At 48.2% G+C, this 22,184-nt stretch overlaps 1 protein-coding gene across 6 annotated transcripts in view; it reads left to right on the top strand.

Annotated features, from left to right (window-relative positions):
- Positions 1–20,716, top strand: part of LOC120898275 (extracellular serine/threonine protein CG31145) — a 51,392-nt gene extending 30,676 nt beyond the window's left edge. For all 6 annotated transcript variants that reach the window (XM_040303923.1, XM_040303933.1, XM_040303894.1 and 3 more), the window contains exon 3: positions 13,424–20,716. In XM_040303923.1, the coding sequence (XP_040159857.1) occupies positions 15,353–16,984 (1,632 nt within the window). In that variant the 5' untranslated portion in view covers positions 13,424–15,352 and the 3' untranslated portion in view covers positions 16,985–20,716. The remainder of the gene's footprint in view (positions 1–13,423) is intronic.
- Positions 20,717–22,184: the final 1,468 nt, after the last annotated feature.

The following is a 22,184-nucleotide window of genomic DNA, read 5'->3' as shown; positions in this document are numbered from 1 at the left end:
AGCTCGCTGCTAATTCGTGAAAGAACACAGGCTAATTGATAGCACACAAAAAACGACCCATTGCACGCCACCTTTAATAACAAAGAACCATCGCGTCAGGCTCAAAACGATCTAACAACGCTGTTGCTTTGTTGTACCTCCTCGGGGGTATTCTATGAGAACAAATTCTTCCTTTCTATCTTGGTAGAGTCTGGACTCGGATCGGACCCGCTAGAGGGATACATCTACGGCACTGAGAGGACTGGTGTCTTGTACCGCACAAACGAGCGCTCCTGTACGAAGCAATGAACGATGCCGCCGCCCGGTGTTTATGAAGTTATAATCGTTACATAAATGGCGCTTCTGGTCCGCTGATGAAAACCGATCCCCGCGCCATCGGCTCCCCTCCATTAGTCCATCGGTGGCACGGGAAAATACAATTCGTAATTGAACCATTAAGTCACCTCTTTTATTCCCCTGATGATGCTTCGTTTCTCGTAGTGCGTCCAGCTTTAAAGCAGCTTTATTGTGCAAGCGTAATCGACTAGCTTTGTTTTTAGATGGCTTGGAGTTATAAAGAAGAGGCTCGTCTTAGGACGTGAACACGTGAGCGCCTTTCGCTAACACGAGAGGGTGTTGGATGAGTCTTACGTTTTGGGCAAGACTCAAAAGTCAAAGCAATAAGGTGAAGCGAAGCGCTAGGAAAAACAAAAACACTGCCCCAAGTACCGTGTACCCTCTTACACAGTGTGGTAAGACCACGCGTAAGATCCAAACTCGTTTGCATGTCTTCATTTTTCCAGCTCGTGCTCGCTCTACTTATTGCTCATATCTTTATTCGGTGCGCTAGATCGCCCGCTCCGGGTTAAGGGGTGGAGATCTTCTTCGACTTCGAGGTCGGTGAAGAAAATTTGATTGTAACCTCCTGCACGCTGGAAGCCACTGGAACGCATAATGAGATGCATGCATACAACTATCTTGATCTTTGTTCCATATACTTTCTCCACGCGACTACTTCCTTTGTTTCTGGAGGGGAGAGCGAACTGGTAGGACGTGATATACGGGATACGCGTCTCACGGTTCACGATTCGGAAACAACCGATTTCCGGGTGCGATCTCTTTCGTAACCGATCCCTCACTCCCCAGCTTATTGGAGCAGCTCTCTTTCGTTGCTCCGTTTAAACCAGCACGAGCTGCGTGGCGTTTTGAATGCGATCAAGAGTTGCCATATATCATTGGCACACAAAACAAAGTTTAGTTGCTTTCTAATCAACTTGTGCTTTTTTACCAGCAACTTCCAGCAACACTGCCAACAAGCACGCTAGTGGCATCTTAAAACCCTCCAGCACTGATTCATCACACAGGGGGTGTGTTGTATTGCAACAAATCCTTGCAAGATTTGCTTTTAATTACAAACTCCTCGAAACCGAAACCGAAGTGTGCACCTCAGTTTTCGGGTAAAGTTTTTGAAGAGCGCGATACACTTACGGCGATGGTGGTGTTGTTGCAGAGTTAGCCAAAAACCCTTTCCTACTGCCAAATCAACCAGCTTCATGCAGCGTGTCGGTACCGGTATCATCTACTTGTGCGCTCAACAGTTCCCACAATTGAACAGCACTACATACGATTGTTTATGTTACGCTTCGATGAGGTTGCCGAAAGTTTCCTGCACGGGATGATGATACCTGTTGCAATGATGGCTTAAGGGTGATGGTGGCGGACGTAACTCCTTCTGCTGAAGTGTGTTATCGCTTTCGAGTGTTACTTTTGCATTTTGCACACGCCGAGCGGAGCTTGGGAATGGGAAAATTGAACATCTTCTCGGATTCTATTGGGCCTAACACGGCTGATGGGTTTTGTTCGTTTTCAATGGTTGAATATTTCATACTTAGAATAATGTATTATTTATTTCAATTCGCTATTCAGCATACTGGTCGGGATAAAAAAATCAATTTTCGGGAATTATTTTCAATGACGGTCAATGCATTGGTATTGTTAAATTCATAAAATTCCCACAAATTTGAAGCATTACCAATCAATCTCATACATTCATTTTCACATTTCCTGTATTTTTAATATCCATCCTAACCAAAACACAAATACAATTTGCCGGACTTGTTTTGCTGTTTCATAAAATCCAATTTTTGTAAATCAAATTCAGATTTTTCCCAACCCTCAGCTCAACTGTTTGCGACAACATGAAATTTACAAACAATTGTGCGACGACCTTTTGCAATCTACCAAAAACTGCACGCAAAAGGGAAAATTGCGAAAAATCAATTAAAATCAATGTTAGTTTCGGAAAGCATTCACTCGCTGGCACCTGCTCTCTCTTTTGTGCGCAGGGATTTGTGGGGAATTAAAAATGTACAAAAAAAAAAAAGATACACCACATTCGACCAGCCCTTTCTGCACACCTAAAGCACGGGCTGTAGCTGCTGGAATGTTTGATTTTTATTTCCACACTCTAAAGTTCAACAAAATCAAATGTGTGCACAACCCCTCGGTCTCGATAGAATTAACGCGAAAGTGTACGCAACGCTGTTTGCGCGTGTTTGCGCAACGGCGTTTTACCTTTTGGGAATGTTGGGACTTGTTCCATCAGGACCTAGTGGGATAGAAAATATTTATGAAAATTTCGTTTTATTTTATTTTTTATTCCTAACTTTTCAAAACAACATCATCGCTCCCGAGCGAGTGTAGGTTGGGAATCAGAGAAGGAAAAAAAAATTAAAAAAAATCATTCGTCAATATTTTTACCCGAAAAAGCCATAACCAGACATGCATGGTAGAAAGCATATAAAGTTTTGCTGCCGCAAAACGTACACAACCCAATCAAACATTTATGTGTGTATCGGTTTGGTCTACAACACCACTTTGCATTTGCGAAGCTATGGCTGCACTGTTTTGTGTTCTAACATTTTAGTTCTTTTCTACTCCTACCAACCTGGAAGGAAGGAAACATTTGTCAGATTCAGTGACAATGGGCCGACGACTTATTGGCAGCGGAACACGCTTAAATACGACCTAAACCTTCCCGCCTTGCTCTGACCGGGAAATGGGAATCCCTTCGGATTGTGTGAAACAATAGCCAACCCACCGACACTGACCCTTTGTTTCCCTCACCTTCGCTATCGATAGTGAAAGCTTGTAGCGTCCAGCAGAGCAAAGACGCTCGAGAAGAAGATGGTCAGGGCTATCGATTTGTCGTTGTGTGTGGTTGAAATTGAAAAAAAAAACAAGAGAGAGTGTGTGCGAATCGAAAGAACAGTTGCGGAAAGACAAAAAAAACCAGCATATTCGAAGGAAAAGGTAAATGAGTTGAATCATCGGCGGCGTGCTGGTGCTGGCGGCCACAACACGGGGCCTTCACCTTGACAGGCACCATAAATCCGTTCGGCTGGCGGTTGATTGATTTATGAAGCCTCTCTGGTCCGTGTGTGTGTGTTTGCAGGCGGCCGGGTTTTTTGTGTTTTTGTGTTTCATTGCTGCTGCTGTTTTTCTTCGCTCTGTTCCTATTTTCCACCGTTCTAGCGGCAGCAAACATGCAAACCGTGCAACGCCACATGACAACACATGCCGCTATCAAATTCGCACCTCACGCTCTAATACTATGCAGGCGGGAAACAGACGCGTTCGGGTGCGGGCGCACAATGGATGGAAAGGAAAAGTCTTGCCTTTTAGGGGCGGTGGAAATGGGGAAGGAGCATGTGGTAAAATGATAAGTCTCGTGGTGGGGGACTCACACACTTGGGTCACAAATCGTTCGCGTCGCGTACGACGGGAAATGTTGTCGTCGTGTGCATGAAAAATGCACCATCAGGCCGGCACTGTGAACATGAATGATGACAGTTTGCAGTGTCATTTCGCGTTTTTGTTTTGTCCCCTGTACGAAAGAGCTTTTAGAGGTAAACCTTGCGTATGTGTCGGTGGCTTTTTGCAGTTTGAGGTTTTGCGATCGATGATCAATGACGGACGATGAGGGTGGATAGGGGTTTGTACTGTTTTTTATAGTTTATTTGCGTTGTAAGCTGTGTTGTTTCTAATACAAATAGATACAATAGAAGTGAAACACAACAAATAGATACAAACGATTCTTTTCATGATTCATGCACCTCTTTTCTTTCTCAAACATGTTTGAATAACTTAGTTGTGTTATTACAAATATTGTTGTGATCGTTTATGTCATCTGCATACTGTTCACTTCGTTATTTATTTTTTTTATCTATTTATTTATTTATTTGTCATTTAGTATCTTGCATAGATCTGCTGGGACACTTACTTATATAATAAATCCTTAATTTATCTACAAACTTAGCTACAGCGCTATCAATAAGGAAACGAGAGACAATTGGTTTTAAACTGAGCTATACTAATATTGAAGTCGAAGAATCTTTGGAATTTGTTGAAGCTAATTGGTTAATTTGGTCATTGCAGGAATGTGCAGATCTTGAGAACGTAGTTCTTAACAGCTCACGTATCCTGAGAGGTCGTTCAGGAGCATAAAGATTCAGCTTTTCTAGCAGGTAGGGAGAGTCTATGTCTCCGCTGATTAACTTCGCGACAAAAGTAGCTTGTAATGCCCGACGTCTATGTTCTAAGGTTTGCAGACCAAGAAGCATGCACCGTGACAGGTAATCTGAATGTTGTGATGAAGCCCATTGTAATCGGTGTATTGCTATTCTGGAGAATCTTTTTTGTACGCTTTCTATCCTAGCCGTCCACACGTGACAGTATGGGGAGAAAAGAACTGAATTAGACTCTAGGATAGAACGTACTAATGCGGTATATAATGCTTTCAGACATATTGGTTATTCGGGTTGTTCTCACACTCGCAAACTCCACTCGTAAAGAAAATGACACCGATTCCTTATCCTCCAGTCGAACAGTGCCATCCTTCCATTACCAGAAAAAAAACCTCAACAAAACAACACTGTCACCGTAATTTTAAATCGCTAAATGCCTTTCTCCTTGCACCTGGTCCGCCACCGGCCAATTTGCCGCACTTACAGAGCAACTCGTTGCTACATTAGGAGCTGATTTGCGTTCCGCCCATTGCGTACCGGCGACACTAAGCGCCCTTGAAACGAGTGACTAAGTGGCGGTAACAAACTACCAAACAAATGCACTTCCCATCCGCTCGATTGGCTTTCCTTTTTTTGTTTCTCCAAATCGTCGAATTTTCCCTTTTCCTCGCACATCGCCGGCGTGGCCGGAGGTTCACTTTACGACGCGTTTCGGGCCGATGCATCGTTCCCACTGTCACCGTGCGTAACCGACATTTGCGATTCTTTCGTTTCATTTCGTTGCGCTATTCTCGCCCGGTCGCTATTTTGTGCGCGCCCATGTTTAACCCGCGCCGTTTTACTTTTCCCCGCCGTGTTGTGTATTGAGGACGCCCTGGCATGGTTTCGCTTTCACCGTTTTTCCCAACACTCAATGGGCCCCGGGAATTTCCCCGCCGCGTTTCGTCCGTGACAGTTTGGCTGCGTTTTTTGGTTTTCCTTTGCCCGAGACAACAGTTTCTTTTTTTTTTCGGCTGCTTCATGCTCGATCTTTCACTTGAATAATCGTTTCCGAACAGCATTCACACGCATTACCGCAGTCTCGCCCGTGGGTATGTGTTTGTCTAAATTTGCCGTATTTTTTTCATTCTACTGTTTCTCGCCGTTGCGAAAGGTGCTTTGGTTTGGTTTGGCTTCCTCTTTGGATGTTCATTTTCCAGCACATAAGGTCGCAAATTATCACACGCACTGGGGGTGAGCGGCATGCTCTTGTACCATGTTCACCACATCACGATCTTCGATCGACAGCCTCTCCATCTGTCCAAGAGAGGCTCGAGAAAGGCAACGTAAAGATTCACCTGTGCTGCTAGTTTTCGTTTCGCGTTTTCGAGGCCAGCTCAGAAACGGGCACACAACGCACCCAAACCAAGCGCCTATTATGTCGATATAATTGGGTCAATTTCTGTGCTTTGCATCAGACGCGAGGGCACAACAACAACAACAAAAACTGCTTTTTCCTTGTCCCGTTTTCTATGAAGCGTCATACCATTTTCCATTCTCTGGTTTTCGCCGACGATCCCGCCGATCACTCTTGCTTTTCAGCCACACGCTTTGGGTGAAATTCAGCAATTCAGTTGCGTCCTACCTACGTCAACATTCGCAACATACCGTCATCTAGCACATGGATACATGGGGTACGGTATGTTTTCCTTTTGCCTGCTACACGCTCACGCACACGCACGCTGTGGCGTGAAAAATGGTAAGAAATCACACAAGCCGCCCGCGCGCCGCAAGACGATGGACATTACTGCACTCCTGCCGTTGCTGCGTTTCGTATTTCCGATTTTGAGGTCGCACCGGCGAAAGATACGTACGTGCTGAAAGATGTTGATTGCACGCGAGCGCCATTTAGTCGCCGACGATGATGAAGATTGTGATAATGAGCTGCCTGCCGGCAGTGTGTCTGTACGCGGACGGCGCATCGCTCTCGAGACGGCTTCTCTTTTCGCACTCAACTCCTGGGGCTGGGTCAAGAATTAGATATGCGTTTTCCCTTCGCTTTTTTGTGGTACGAAAAAAAACCACATCATGACATGAAAAACGGTTCCATTCTCTACATGCCAGCCGGCCATCTACCTGTAGCCGTGATCTCGGAAAGTAGCTCACGAAGGTGGATTTTTCTTTCCCTTCTGCGGACACGGCCGTAATGGATGTCTCAAAAATGTTCGCATACGGCAAGTGGCTACAACGACGCGAGACGATTAATGCGGCCGAATGGGGCCGAAAATTGAAAACAACACCGGCACCGCTTACTCGGGACGCCGTGGACGCGCAGAAGAACGGAAATTAACACCGTAACACGTGGCGGAACGCCGTGGAGCCGAACAAAAGAAAATGAACGATGGGCACGGGCGGGGCGATACCGTTTGCGCACCTGCCCAGCTAGTTAGTAGTGTGCGGCGGCTGGTAAACCGCCAAGGGGTCGGTACGAAATTAAGCGAGCGATTACGTCGGAAAACATTCACCGCCAGCGACGAGCCACCGTGCGCTCGTCCCCTCGTGACCTGACCCGCAAACAGGGACGCATCGACGCGGCTGCTGGGCGGGATGGGAAAATTTTAGGCTCTGGGGCTGATGAGGGTCGGTGTTGCGTTTGTTCAGCACGACACGGGCCTTCGTAATCGGGGGATGAGCTGGCTGGGCGGGACGGACCGAGGGCACAGTCGGTTACACTTTTGCAGCCTTCATAATTGAATGTCACGACGGCGGCGGGAAAACGGTACCAGAGTGCGAGAGAATGGCCAGTTAGCTGCAATTGGCTACGCAACGAGGCTTCCTTCATGGGGCATCACATTTGTTAGTCCAAAACCGCAGCGACAGTGAGTGGTGGGGCCGACCTAGACATCGCACTTTAACGCATCACTCAGTCCAATGGGAACTCGGTCCCGAAATGGGGTTCCCGACGATGGTCACGATATATAGGTCAGGTCTGGTTGAAAAAAGAGACCTTAAGCATATCATTGGCATAAGCGTTTGCTGGCAGATTTACACCATAAACGTCGTACACGCTTCACGAATCAAGGCACCAGGGGAGGTGGCGGGAAGCGACCAAGATTAGTTGAAAACACTCGAATACGAAAACGTAGACTAGATCGTCGCATTAAAACACGCTGCGCAAATATTGTGTCAGGCAGAGTGTGTGTGTGTGTGTTGTTGTTTTTGGGGAGCAAGACTGCGTGTAACCCGGCACAGAGACCCGGTGTCAGAGCTGGTGCGAAGCAAATGGAAATGGTTTGGGATTGTCTGGAGATAAAAGCGTCACAGTGCGTCACACCAGTCAGGTACGCTGGTACTCGTGTTGAGTCACAGTGGTGGACGTGATATTTATTTATGGTCGGATTAAATATATGAATCATAAGCACTCCCTACGAGAATCAATCTGATTGTGCGATAGGTAGAATAGAAAGTCGATATTGACTGTGTTTAATCAACGAAACTCAGCAGCTATTAAGTCAACTAGCTAGAATCTGCTAGGAAGTTCAATTGATCTTGGTTTTATTGGAATTTGGCTGTCTTTTTAGGGTTTCAAAATGTTTTGCTCAATAGTAATAACGAATTTGTATAAAAGTCAATCAAGATCGATCTTACGCCATGTGCAACATGCAATTCTTTATTTCAATTGCTAGCAATCACTATCATCACGTTCATACCGCGACAAATGCATACAACTACAACTACAATTCATCGTTGCAAAACGCCACAATAACAGCCCCTAACTTTCGTTCCTCAGATGTAACCTTGCAAACGGACGGCCGCGGTCTCCGAGCCTTCCAAGCCTTATCTCGCGATAGGGTTAGCATGGTCATGTCGACTCCGTTTACGCGACTCGTGAATGCAATGATTGATTGGCGATCATTGATTTGCGTCTGTATGCTGGGAAGCGAGCCAGGCACGGACACGAACGAAGTCGGTTATTCACTCGTACCATTGATGTACGTCTTATCAAGAAGCTTAACCGTCCAAATCTCTGGCCTGGGCGTCTAGTCCCGATTACTAACCACCTGCTAATTAATAGCCGAAACGGCAGCGCTTCGCATGCTTCGAGCCTCTAATGTAGTAATGGAAGCAGGCAATAAAACGGTGCCAAGATAACCCGTCCGATAGGGGAACGAACTTCACATACAAAAATCGGCTGAAGCCTAAACTACGCTTCAGAACGATGGTGTGGTTTCTACTCATAAATAAAAAACTAAATCATATCACTAGCTCTGGCAGCGCAAATCCAAATGATCGTTAGATAAACGAAAAAAATGCTTTTAGTTTTGTGAAATGCCACCAAACATCAACGCTCCATCAGACCACTTCATTGAGCAAAAATCATTTGACGGACAATTCTTTCCTCACCAACGCTAACCAACCAGAGCGCTCCGCTTATCAAGCAATACTATCGGAACGGAATCAACAAACGAACAAAACACGGCACAGCAAATCCCTTCCAAACTCGCCGAGTTCAAATACCGATCAGCGCCCGCCCCGAGGTCAATTGCAGCGCGTTTATGCAATTGTGCATTTGTTTTCACACAGCAGTGCCTTTCACGTGATCGCCTCGAGCGGGTCAGTAATTTGAGCATATTTTCTACTCTTTGTTCACCATGCAAGATGAGTCCGTGTGTAGGAGGGTATGTGCTATCAGCAGCACGGGCTGTAAAAGATGTGAGAGTGGCCGATCGTGCACTGGCTATGTGGGAGTTAGCTGATCACTTCTGAAAGCCACACTGAGCGGGTAGCTCTTTCCAGGCAAACTACTTTGTAACAATTATTTGCCGTTAATCTCGTTTTCCTAGACCTGCACGGGAAAAGGTCAAACACGTGATAAACTCCCGGAGAAGGCTCCCGGGGTTTGTTAACATTTCCCGAGCTTCCCACTCACATATGCACACAAGTGTGCACCGGAAACCGTCCGGGTAGTTTATGTACCTGGTCGTGTTCTTTTGCTTTATCGTCCAATTCCAGTTATACAGCTCGTGTAAGCGATGTTCGAAGCCATTTTAATGAAAACGCGCTCTACCCCAATTAACCCACAAACCAGTGGCAAGAAGCCTTATTTCACTGCCCATTTAAACAAGCATCTTTGCATCTTCCAACGCCACAAACGACCGCCATCCAGTTCACCTTAACGCTACTCCATCCAGAATTTGAAGTGTTCGAATGCACAAAAAATCCATTATACACAATATGCAGAAACACAGCATCGTAAAGAATGGGCTCAGCGAAGGAAGCACAAAAACCAGGCCAAACGGTACCGGGCACGAGTTTGGAGCCTTCGGGAACGTGGCAACGTGTTCGAAATGGTCAAGAATCTTCGCATTCGTGCATTCGTGAGGATCGCGTTGCGCTTGGATGTAATAATTAGAAGGTTTACACCCTGCCCAGTAGGCGGCAGCACCGCTACCAGGGAGGGCAGTGAAAGAGCTGCAGCTAACTTACTAGTGTGCTCCTTTCTGGGTGGCTTATCGATCGATGGTAATGATTTATTATCGCCTACCCCGTGGAAGGTATCGAACGATCCGCTGGTAGTGTGTGTCCGACACGCTCTACTCTGGCCAAAAAGATAAAAAAATGAGATCAACAACCACGAACAACCGTGGCCAGGTGGATTGTTGCGGATACCATTCATCAATGGTAATTAAAGCCTCACTCAGCAGGCGGCTTGTTTTTTTTATGGAGATCATGAGCAATTATACCGTTTCTTTGAGCAGAGGCACACATTTCTAGAACGATCAGTTTTGAAGTGATTGTAACCTATTACGGTGTGGTAGCATTCCAGGAAAATGTTCTTTTATTTAACATTGAGTTCGAGGGAATTTAAAGATCTTCCTTCTCCAAACTCCAGGTAGCTCGAAAGTCTCACTATCTCACTATTTTTCTTCATCGAAATAGGTTGAAGTTCTTGCTACGACTTGCCGTCAAGAAGCGTTGGAATTCCTATCAAGATGGTAAAAGGCAATGTCTGACACTAAACTGTACCTAAAACATTGCATTAAGCGGCTCATATACAACCGTCATAAACGTTCCCGAAAACCATAACAATGACCAACAGTAATTGTATGGCAATCAGTATGTGTTTGACCCGACAGGGAAGAAGCGTCAGGCGCTTTAAAGTTCCGTTCCCCGAGCAGCGATCCGTTAATGATGATCCAGCTACTCTCTATGTAAGCTTTGTCTCGGTTTCGGATCCAGTATCGCGTTATTAGATCCTCCGAAAATCCCTCCCCGGCAATAAAGATGCCACTGAGACGATAAGGAATGCTCTTCCCTTCTCTCTTGCTGCGCCTTCGTTTGCCCTTTGCTTCGCTTCCCATCTCACAAGTGTTGCACAACAGGCCACTCTGATCTTCTGATCTGTTTCAAGATCCACATCTATCGCTGCGTTTAAGCGGGAGTTTCGCTTTTGATTGACTTTCGGGGTGGGAAGAATAAAATAACAAAAAAACAGTACACCAACCTCTTTCATAACCTGCGGGAACAGGCAGTGCAAGGCTGTGTACGGTTTAATTATCGCTTACCCGGTAGCAGTAGCAAAGGTTCTCCTCCACGTGATCTTCTCTTGATCGCGAAACGCCAGCCCGTCGTTGCTGTCCCGCGTCGGAAAGTGATCCATTTCATTTCCCAACGAAGCTGGTCGATATGCCTGGCACAACGATGCAATAAGAGATTGGTGAATCAACCACGTATGTGGCAGTAGTACGGCAGAACGGTTGGAGAACGTTTAGCATTTTCTTTTATTGTGCTTAATTTTTATTTCTCCCTTTGGATTGGAACGTTTTTTGTTGCTGCTGTTCGGTTGGACGGCGGTGTTCGCTAGCGGTGCTTCTTGGCACCGGGCAATAACGGCGGTTAGCCGCGGGTGAGGGACCCGCGGCGAGCTGGCTCAGGACGGTGGTCCGTTAGCTACAATTACCGCAGCGCAGCGCTTTTCGGTGAGGATTAATGTCTTGTTCATCGATGAGATAAGCACGTTCAAAGTGCCGGTGGTGTGGTTTGTATCAAGGGGGTGGGGAAGGGTATATCGATCACAAAAAAAGAAAGAAATGGAAGTAACAACACAAAACCCCAATCAGAGTAAAACCACAAAACCCGCACCAGTGGAGATTTCTGCTCTAAGGTGTAACCCATTTTTCTACTTATTTATTCAAATTTCCCGTCGTCCCGTCCAAGCCTTAAATTGTCAAAGCATTTCCCATTTTCCATCAGTTCCGTTTGGGGCTTTCCTTTAATTGCCGCCCGAACGTTAAGTTTCAATTTAATACAGATTATGTGTTTTCGTAGTCGCAGAACGGTAAACACGTAAACCACGTGACAAAACGGCGCCATAACCGAACGACCAGGCGAGCGCACAGTCGCGGGACCGAAACTATCAAAAATCAATTTAGATGCCCAGCGAGCATGATGCTGCATGGGAGGAAAGCTACAACGAAACAACCAGCCAACAAACACAGCAACAGCCGACTAATCGTGGGCATGGGGTCCACCGCACTGTGCCTTGTGCATTTCCGGTCATTTCCCCATTCAGCGGCTGTCCGTTACAGTTTGGCTGGCGGGACGGAACGGGAGGGTGTGCTAGCTGGGTCAGTTCATCAGCCCAGTGGAGAGGGTGGAGGGATGGTAGAGGGGATGGACAACATTTCTCTTGTTTGCATCGTTTGAACAACCCGCCACACGGCCATCACTCACACACTCCCGTTTATGGGGAGCGAAGCTGACGGACATGCGTGGCAGCCGCGCTCGCTTGAACCTTGGTTGAATATGATTTATGTGGATCAGTATTCCCATTCACGATCGCATCGTCCGCGACGGGGAGTGCACTGCAGGCAGCGATCATCTCCTGCGGTTTATGTGAGCGTCTTCCGCCCCGCCGGGAATCCAGATTCCCCCCCCAATGGAAATGCTTGCCCACGCTGTGCTAGCCGGACTAATCCCGCTTGGTGTTACTTCGCCCATAGCCTTTCTTTGCCGCGAGTTCCCCAATTTTGTCTAGTTTAGTATTCCAAAAAATGAACCCGAGCGAGTGGCCTCGTTTTGCGTTTTTGGGGGAAGATTTTTTGAATCTGGTTTTTTGTTTTATCGTCCCACCTCAACCGACCTACCCGAGGGCAATATGTATGTATATATATATTGTTTCCTGTGTGCAAAACAGGCAAAACACACTCCCAACTCGGAGACTGGGTCAACGTGTTTGGATGCACATCCAATTAAATCTAATCACCTCACCACGCCAACTAGGCAGGTATTCGCACTCATAATGACCGTAATCAAACGAAACGGACGCTCTCCCGCACTGCACGATGATAAACAGTCTTGACGGATGGGCGGAAAATCCACCAAAAGACGGCGCACATATTCCGGGCGCACAGTGTAGCCCCGTTTGGCAAGACGAAGCACAGCACGGTGCGAATCGGCGGTCCAATCAGGAGGCATATGCATAGATATATATGGGTCAAGCTGTAATTATCCACCAAACGCATCATAGATCTCGTGCTGGGGAGGCAACAGCGCTGTGTGTTTGTGAGGGGTTATTTGGGATGGTGGGGGAGATCGATACGATCAGCAAGTTGAGCATCATGCACGCATGCACCACGGTGGCCTTGTTCTTGTAATCATAATTTCTCCCACTCCAGTGATCAGTCAAATCATCTACATGCCACAAAAATGCAAACAAAGGTGTACTACACTGAGCAAAACCATCTACAAGCGGGCGCGCGTGTGTGTGTGGCAAATAAATGAAAAGGGGGTCAAAACAACCACCTGCATGAATGCATTACGAAAACACATTAAATTCAATTTTTCTTAGCTTGTTTGCCTGTACCCTGCGCCGGTGCGCCTAGCAGAAGTGCAAATTACTTAATGTGTGCTATTCTCTTCTTGTCTTCTAATTGCAGACACGACGTCCACGGCAGTCTGCCACGCAGCAAGAGCCACTGGTAGTGATCTCTCGCATCAAGATCTCTCTCACTGATAGACAATTCTTCCACCCGCCCGAGAAGCACTCCACTTGCCTGCTGCCGAGCTGCTGCTAAAGCAAATCGCCCCGAAGAAGTGTCCACAAACCGCTAACGCACTTCCTGAGGCACCTGTGCGTCCGATACGTGCCGAATAAGCCCACCGGCTCCCAGCTTCGAAGCTGCTCCCCGGCTCATCGATACACACCACTACACGCGTGACCATCGGCATCTTCTTACTCTCTATCATCCCTCCCTTCCATCGGCCGGGCCCATCATACACCGTGCACAACCGTTGAGCAAACTAACGCAATCGTCAGAGCGCATCCCAATACCCCCATGTGTAAAAGCTTCCCCCCCAAAAACCAACCCCTCGCTCGGTATCAAAGTTCTCCCCGGCAACGCAACGCGAGAGAGTGTGTGTGAGAGAGAGAAAGAATTGGCTTAGCTTCCGACAACACTTAGCCCCATCAGCTGTGGGAAGCCAGCTTTGGGAGAGGAGCACGAACAGCACCGGGGGGGAAGGAACCGCCAGCAAACCCCCAAACCGTGAGAGTACCGCAGTATATCCAGAGCGGTGGCGGCGCGGTCGGTCGTCACGGAGCGGGAAAAGGGTTCGGAGAGCCGGCCGGGTGCGCGCGATAGTTTAATGCGTCGCCGCGAACAGCGAACGGCGCAGCAACCAGCAGTGTTGGGTCGAGTTTCGCCCGAAACACGTCGCGAGAGCCAGCCAGACAGCGAACCCGATCTACTGCGAGCCCCGGGCGAACGGGTGACGTACACAGTGGAGTGAAGAGCGTGGAGGTGTTATGTAAAATCGAACGAACGAAGACGAGTTCTCGGGACGAGTAGAGAAGCTGCACAAACCGCACACTCACCCACTTTCTTATCATCCTGCATCGTGTCGGCAGAGCCTGGGCGTTAGGCGCGGATGTTTGTGACGCGTGTTTTTCGCGCGCGTGTAAGACAAACCGGGCGCGAGTTGCTTCATTTGGTCGGCTTTTGTTGCGCGAGCGGTTGAGTAGTTTTCGGGTGGACAAACAGCGTCGAACTCACCGGTGGCACCGAGCAGCCGAGGTCCCAAACATGCTGACCGGTGCAAAGTAAGCGTTCAGCAAAGTGCGCGACGGCAGTGTAAACAGCCGACGGCAGCAGTGGCTTGGTGTGTCCCCGACGATGGTGTCGTTAGCGACAGTGCAGCATAGTTCGCTCGGAGCCCCACGGATTGCCATTCACACCACCGGCCACCAGCGGCTGACCGATTGGAGCGATAAGAACGCGATCGAACCGATCGAACCGATCGAGTGCCAAGACCCGGCGCAGGCGAATGTTCTGGTGATAGTGGCGCATCCCTGAGGATTCACCGTGTTTAGGAACGGGTCTCGGTGTGTGTTTGTGTGTGAGGGCTGACTCCTAAAACTGACCAAGGTGATAAGCTTGTTGGAGGAAGGGGGTAGTAGGAGGAGGTGGTGCTGTAGTGAAGAGTTGGCGGCCACACGCTGGCAGTCGCTGTCGTGAAGGTGAAACGGTGAAAATAGCGCCCTGAGTGAGTGAACCTTGTGTTGTGTTATTATTTATTATTCTGTGCCCTCCAGTCTGTGTGTGTGTGTGTGTGTGTGTGCTTCAAGACCATTCCGGAAAGGTGTCTGGCTCTGGTTTTGCACTCCCGTGGAAGTGCAACGTTGTCAGCGATCCAAGTAGGCAAAAGGTGCTAAAAGTAACATTTTGCAACATTGTGTATATCTGTGTGTGTGCGCGGTTAGTTAGCATCTTCCCCCAGCTCTGGGCCGCGCGGTTCGGCTCACTCGGTGAACAGACACCGTGGCGAACGGATCCCATCCTCCACCCGGCCATCCACGTCGAAGCATCATGTACTGGATCCGGTCGAAGAAGCTGCGCGAGCGGCTCGCGCTCGGGTTCGGCGCCCTGCTCGTCCTCTTCACCCTGCTGCTCGTCGTCGACCTGCAGATGGATCTGGGGGTTTCGCGCGGCGAGTTCATACCCTCGCACGCCCGCATCCGGTACGCGAACCAGCCGGACCGGGCCGGCATCTACAACGAGTTCCACCGGAAGTATCTCGCCAAAAGCAACGCGTCCGGCTCGAAGGAGTACCTGACGACGAACGCGCAGCAAGCCCATCATCGCGGCCACACCGACACATCCGGGCCGGGCTATCCGGGCAAGGCGGCCGTCACCACCACCGTACCGCCGCCGCACGATCGCTTCAAGGATCTGACCGCGCTGGTCGTAGCGCCCCGCTCGAGCAAGCACCGGGCGCCGCAACCGTTCGAGCGTATCATCGTGCGCGAGGAGGCGTACACGGACGAGCCGCTCGACGATGACGAGGCGAACCCGACGCTCGGCGAGCTGCTCGATCTGCGGCCCGGCCCGAACGCCTCCAACCTGGAGCGCTTCCAGCTGCGCATCTCCAAGCGGGAGCTGTACCGGCGGGACGACACGCTCGTGAACGCGGTCATCGACGACATGGTGCGGCTGCCGATCCTGCACGTGGTGCAGAAGGAGGGCGGCACCCAGCTGAAGCTGATCATCGACTACCCGAACGAGGTGCACGCCCTGTTCAAGCCGATGCGCTTCCCGCGCGAACAGCAAACCCTGCCGAACCACTTCTACTTTACCGACTACGAGCGGCACACGGCCGAGATAGCGGCGTTCCATCTCGACCGGCTGCTCGGCTTCCGGCGGGCGATGCCCGTGACCGGCCGCATCCTCAACATCACCACCGAGATCTACCAGGTGGGGGATGAGGTGCTGCTCAAGACGTTCTTCGTCTCGCCGAGCAGCAATCTGTGCTTTCACGGCAAGTGCTCGTACTACTGCGACACGTCGCACGCGATCTGCGGCAATCCGGACACGCTCGAGGGTTCGTTCGCCGCCTTCCTGCCCACGCAGGACGATACGCAGCGCAAGGTGTGGCGGCATCCGTGGCGCCGCTCGTACCACAAGCGCCGGAAGGCGCAGTGGGAAACCGACTCCGACTACTGCACGATGGTGCGCGACATACCGCCGTACGACGAGGGGCGCCGGCTGCTCGACCTGATGGATATGGCCGTGTTTGACTTCCTCACCGGCAACATGGACCGGCACCACTACGAAACGTTCAAAATCTTCGGCAACGACACGTTCCCGATCCATCTGGATCATGGGCGCGGGTTCGGCAAACCGTTCCACGACGAGCTGTCCATCCTGGCGCCGGTGCTGCAGTGCTGCCTGATACGGGCGTCCACGCTCGAGACGCTGCTGCGCTTCCACAACGGCCCGCGGCCACTGTCCGAGGCGATGCGCGAATCGATGGCGGTGGATCCGATCGCGCCCGTGCTGTGGGAACCGCATCTGACGGCGCTCGATCGGCGCGTCGGCATCGTGCTGCAGGCGGTGCGGGACTGCATCCGCAAGTCGTCCGAGGAGGACGTGCACGGTGGCATACCGGAGGTGCCGAATGCGCTGGGACAGCGGGATGCCAACGGGTTCTATCGCTCCTAGCGACTGGCGGCCTACCGGCACGGGATGGAGCTGCAGGAGCGGCACGGGCGGCTGCACGCCGTGAACCACCGGTACGCGCGGGCGGAACAGCCAGTCCAGTATCAGCAGCAGCAGCAGCAGCGGCAGCAGCAGCAGCACCATTACTACGGTGCTCCCCGAGCCGGCTCCTCGACACGCTTCCTCGACCGAAGCCGCACACTGTACATAGTTGAGTAGGTGGGACGAATCCTAATGGTCGTCGTGTGTATCAGCACACCGTAAGACTAATGGGACACATTACTAAGGCAATGTTAGGCTGTAAGGTAGGAGGGGAATTCCTTTGCGCGAGTATATGTGAATGACTTATGTGTGTGTGTGGATGCGAATGGTTGCGAATGGTTGCACGAGTGATATGAGAGTTTCTTGTAGGGCTAAGCATATAATTCCACTCCCTCGACATGAGCGGCCTAGAGGTTCCTAACCAGCATGGGGGGAAGGGGGGGGGCAGAGTTGCGTGTGTGTCAAACGAAACCGAACCGGGGTCGGAACCGGTGAATGAAAAGCCAACAAAAATCCGCGGGGAAAAAGAAGGGGAAGTTTTGTTTGTTTTTAAGTTTGTTTTTAGTCACTGTAAGAAAAACTGAAGCGACACAGTTCGGTTTTGTTTTTGGAGAAATCGAGCGTAAGAATGGAAATAAAAATGGCACCATCACCCACACGGTGCAGAACATTGATCGCATGCATTGAGGTTAGGGTCGCGGCCGATAAAGTCCACCCGTTATACTGCACCGAGCTGTGCCACTACTTGTGTTTTAGGGATAGAGTAGACGAGTTAGCAATACCCTTAGTAGCTCAATAGTTAAACCCCGATCTTCACCCATCACCCCCGTTCCCTCCCTCTTCCCGCGGGGTGCCGGGTTGAAGCTTCTTTGAGGCCAAAGTTTTTACTAAACCACACATGCACACACACAAACCTACACTCCCTGTCAGGACGATACTGCAGATGAAGTAGAGCGCGTGATCTGAATGGTTGTGTGTGTGTGTTTTTGTTGTGTTTGCGTTAAATTTTCTTGTTATGAACGAATCCAACCCGAAGCCTCGAAGCCTCGAAGTGCGTTTTCTTGCGGAAGAAGAACACGTGTTGTGCTAAGCAGGCGTTCGCTGTTGCGCTGCGTCTTCGTGCGTTCCACGCGACACAGTTGATCGCTCTAAAAGGCCAGTAAATTAATAGGAAGAGAGTGAGTGTGTAAGAGAGCAAAAGAGAGAGATAATACAGAGCAATAATAAAATTAAATCCAAATAACAGTCTATCAGTGTCGATAGAAAAACAGCAAAAAAAACCCTAAGGAGGGCAAAAACAACAACAAAAACAAAACCACTCATGCTTGGAAAGTTTATGATGAGATGTGGTAGCTGAGATAGAGCATAAGCATAAGTTCACACATTACGATACAGGGGAGGCGAAAGCATAAAAATGCGCATCATAGAAGGGAGAGAGAGAGAGAGAGAGAGAGCGAATGTTTTGCACGCAAAAGTCAATACGCATTTTCGCATCAGGCGCGTCGCAAGTGTGCGCGCGCGTGCACGACTGGGAAGCCATTGTGATGTATGTTTCTTGTTGTTTTTTGTTGTTGTTTTGTTACGTTTAAAAAACAAATGGAGGTGAGAGCAGGTAGCGAGATGTTTCAAAGTTCCGTCAAGACGCTGTGGCACTGCGCAGAAAACGGGAAGAGTTAAGTTATACGCGCAAGCACGTTGCTGCACGTGGCTGCACGTGGAGCAGCCGAGAAACGGTAATGCATCAGCAAAATGTATTTAATAGGGGGGGGGGGAAGAAAAGGGAAGAAGCGAGCAAAAAACACACACAAATAGATACCACGAACACAAACCAACCATGATAGTAAGAATACAGTAGAACGGTACGAATAATAACTAACACAATGAAACATATGTAACGAAAACACCGTAACACACGAGAAGGACATGAAGCAAAAGAAGAAGAAAAAACAAAAAGGTAATACAAAACGTGCTAATCTTTCATCCACTTGTGTAGATAACTCTCTGCTTTTTTTAATGTTCTTTTTTTGTAAAATTGTACACTGTTTCTTTCACTTTCAAATGCCAAAGTGTTGTCTCGGTACTTGCCTGCTGTCCTTCTCGCTTTTGTCCTTAAATCGATGGGTTGAGAATTGAACCTTTTGGCGTGTGAGTGATTGGAGCAGACTGCTTGCAGAAATGGAAGGTTAACAAAGATGCCAAAAATAGTTAAAGTACCGTGCGCCGCATAATACGTTGCAAATTGGTGGCCATTGCCACTGCCGGAAACGCCAACGTGGGGAAAAAGAGAGAAAGAGAGAAAGAACAAAACGCTCCATCGAAAGGGAGGGTGGGCCGATATCGATTACTCGCACAATCATGCTCTTTGCCCACCTCTTTGATTAAGTTTGATTTACTTTACTGTTTCTCTTTTCTCTCTCTCACTCTTTCTCTTTCCCTTCCTTATTATTTCGCCCTTGTGGCCCACCTCATCTGGCGTGGCTCAACGTTCACACCCCGAGAAAAGGTGATTGATATCGTCGGAAATTGCAACGAAAATTTGCTTAACATCAAAAATCAATGACCATAATGGGTACACGCATGGGAAAGTGAATGGCCATGGCCGGTCCCGTTAGCATGGTTTTCTGGTGCGCAAAACATTAAACATTAAGCGCAATCTGTTGGATTAGGAAGCAGCATCATTCCACACTTCTTCTTTTGTATGGTTTTTTTTTTTTGGTGGCAATTTAACAATGCGCCAAGTGTACATTTTGTAAAAATACAGTTCTGTTTGATGTGGTTCCCCATTTGTCCGTTGAGGCGTGTGTGCAGTGTGTATGTGTGACTTTGTATATAGAGCCGTCCGCTCCCCGTGTCTGTTATCCACTTAAATCGTTAATAACGTCTACTTCCTGCCCTGGTTGGTACGTGTGAGACGATCCCTCGTTATGTGGACTTCTTTTTTCCCTTTCTCTCTCTCTCTCTCTCTCTCTCTCCTTCTCTCTGTGTGTAATCGGGTTTGTTTTGTTGTCTGTTACAATTACTGCCACTATCCAACACACACATATTCGCAATTTTGTCAATGTTAAAGTTCCACCAGCGTGTCAAAAGCTAAAGCCAGATGCAAAACGATTGCTGTTTAAAAAAAAAAAGAGAACAAAAGGCTTGGTGGGTGTCCGTTTGTACGTTTTATCCCTTACTGCTTGTAAAAAGTATAAAAAATCTGATATAAAATATCTCACCTCCATTCCTGCGTCATGAAAACGACATTTTGTCATCACCATGCGGTCGTCAGGAGGTGTAAGCGTGATTGTTGTGTAGTAGAGATATTACTGTGACCTTTTTCCTTTTTGTTTTTCGTTTCTAAGCATTAAAAATGAGCAGAAGAAACATTTAAAGAAAAAGTTAGAAGAAGAGAAAAAAAGATGCGACAACAACATGGGAGTAAAAATAAAAGTCTGTTAATACTGTTTAGCTAAAACCTATTGAAGTCGGAATAGTAGTCGGTTGTAATGGTCGGAAGGAGGGGAGGGGGGCAAGCGCAAACGTACCGAAGGTATAATAAATAAATAAATAAACAAATACACAAATAACTGATCAGCTGTGGTATCGATTATGAGCTAATGATATAACATACCTAAATATATATACATATACATAAATAGTACGAAATGGAAACACGAACACGAATAAACTATTGAAATTTGACAGCCAAAAGATGAGGTACAATTCGAGCGAGTGAGCGAGTGTAATGTTGATCCGAAAAATTGGCGTACTCAATTATCACCTGGTGAGTTTTTAAGCAATGCTAGAACCGTTTCCTCTCTATACCTTGAGTTGACTGAACTGTGTAACATTGACAGGTAAATATATGATTAGCAGGTTTGGCGGTGTACAGCAAAATGTACCTTGAAATACACAGACACTTCGTTGGACATCGTAACGACCTTCCAGACGTTAGTTGAAAACCTAAGAATGTGTTCTTTGCACTGCCAAAACCAAACAAAAGAGTGTGTGCCTCTAAGCCAAGACATTTCTTGCCCTAAAGACAGCTTCAATGAAAAGCCCCTTCATGGCCCTTTCTGAATGTTGAAAAAAAACGTGTCGCGTCCAACTCGCTCGTCCCAGGGACGGTCTTTCCTTCTCATGCTGTGCGTTCCCCGTGCCTTCTAAACACCAAATGACTGACCCCCTGCTGCCCGTGGTGACATTTCAAAGTTTGAAGCTAGCACACCGACTGCAACTTCTTATCAGAACCGTCCAGTTATGGCACACAAGAATAGGAGGGTGGGTTGGCAGCTAGGGTGAAAAGTTTCGCCAATGAAATCATTTTATCAACTGTCCGTCAGCACCGAACGAGTTGTCGCTCAACTGTGCCAGTGGTTTTTACTTGTGGAAAGTGGACACAGCTTTTGCCCAGGTTGCAAGATACACACCGAACCAACCCGACCTGGCCAGCCAGGTTACTATTTGCTTGAGTGGGTTGATTTTGCAAAGAATTCTGGCGAAGCAAGTCGGAAATCATTCCACCGCACCGATTCACTTTCTGGCAATTGTTTGCCACTGGCCAATTTCGTAACACCTGGGTTGGAAGAGTTTCAGCACAGCTCTGAGCGGGTACGGGTTGACATACTTTTGCACCAATCCGGGGGAGGAGGGGGGGGGTGGGATGGAACTTCGCAAGGTTCCGCACTATTCCGCCGTGTGCTAATAATAATCGTATTTACATTTTTGTCACCCAAGCAAGCATGCGGAAAGATAACGGAAATTGGCACTGGCCAGGGCGCCGCAAAGAAACGTTGTTTCCCTCGTTTTACGGGCGAATTGTTGTGAGAAGTGGGATTATGTAGAATAAACTTGAAAGCACCGAAGAAACCCTGGTTTACAAATTGGAATTATTATTGTTTTATTCAATGGAAGTCTTTAGTCTTTCTGCAGCTTGGGAAGGGTGTAGATGTAACTCTGGGACTGGGAATGCATTGCAATCACCAAGCAAGTACAACGCAAGTATTAATTATTTCTCTAAAATCATCTACACTCTTTTCTGGCTGAAATGAACCTTAAAGTACTATTTTTTTTACATAACCACTTGATAAATCTTTCGTGCCTCAATTGTAAAAACCACCCTCCCTGGTAAGTATCATCCAACTTGCAGCTCAACGAATCCGCCATATCACACGCGAAC

This window comes from Anopheles arabiensis, chromosome 2 (assembly GCF_016920715.1).
Source record: "Anopheles arabiensis isolate DONGOLA chromosome 2, AaraD3, whole genome shotgun sequence".
NCBI lineage: Eukaryota > Metazoa > Arthropoda > Insecta > Diptera > Culicidae > Anopheles > Anopheles arabiensis.
The sequence above is the reverse complement of the archived record's forward strand: the minus strand, read 5'-3'. Positions and strand labels throughout refer to the sequence as shown.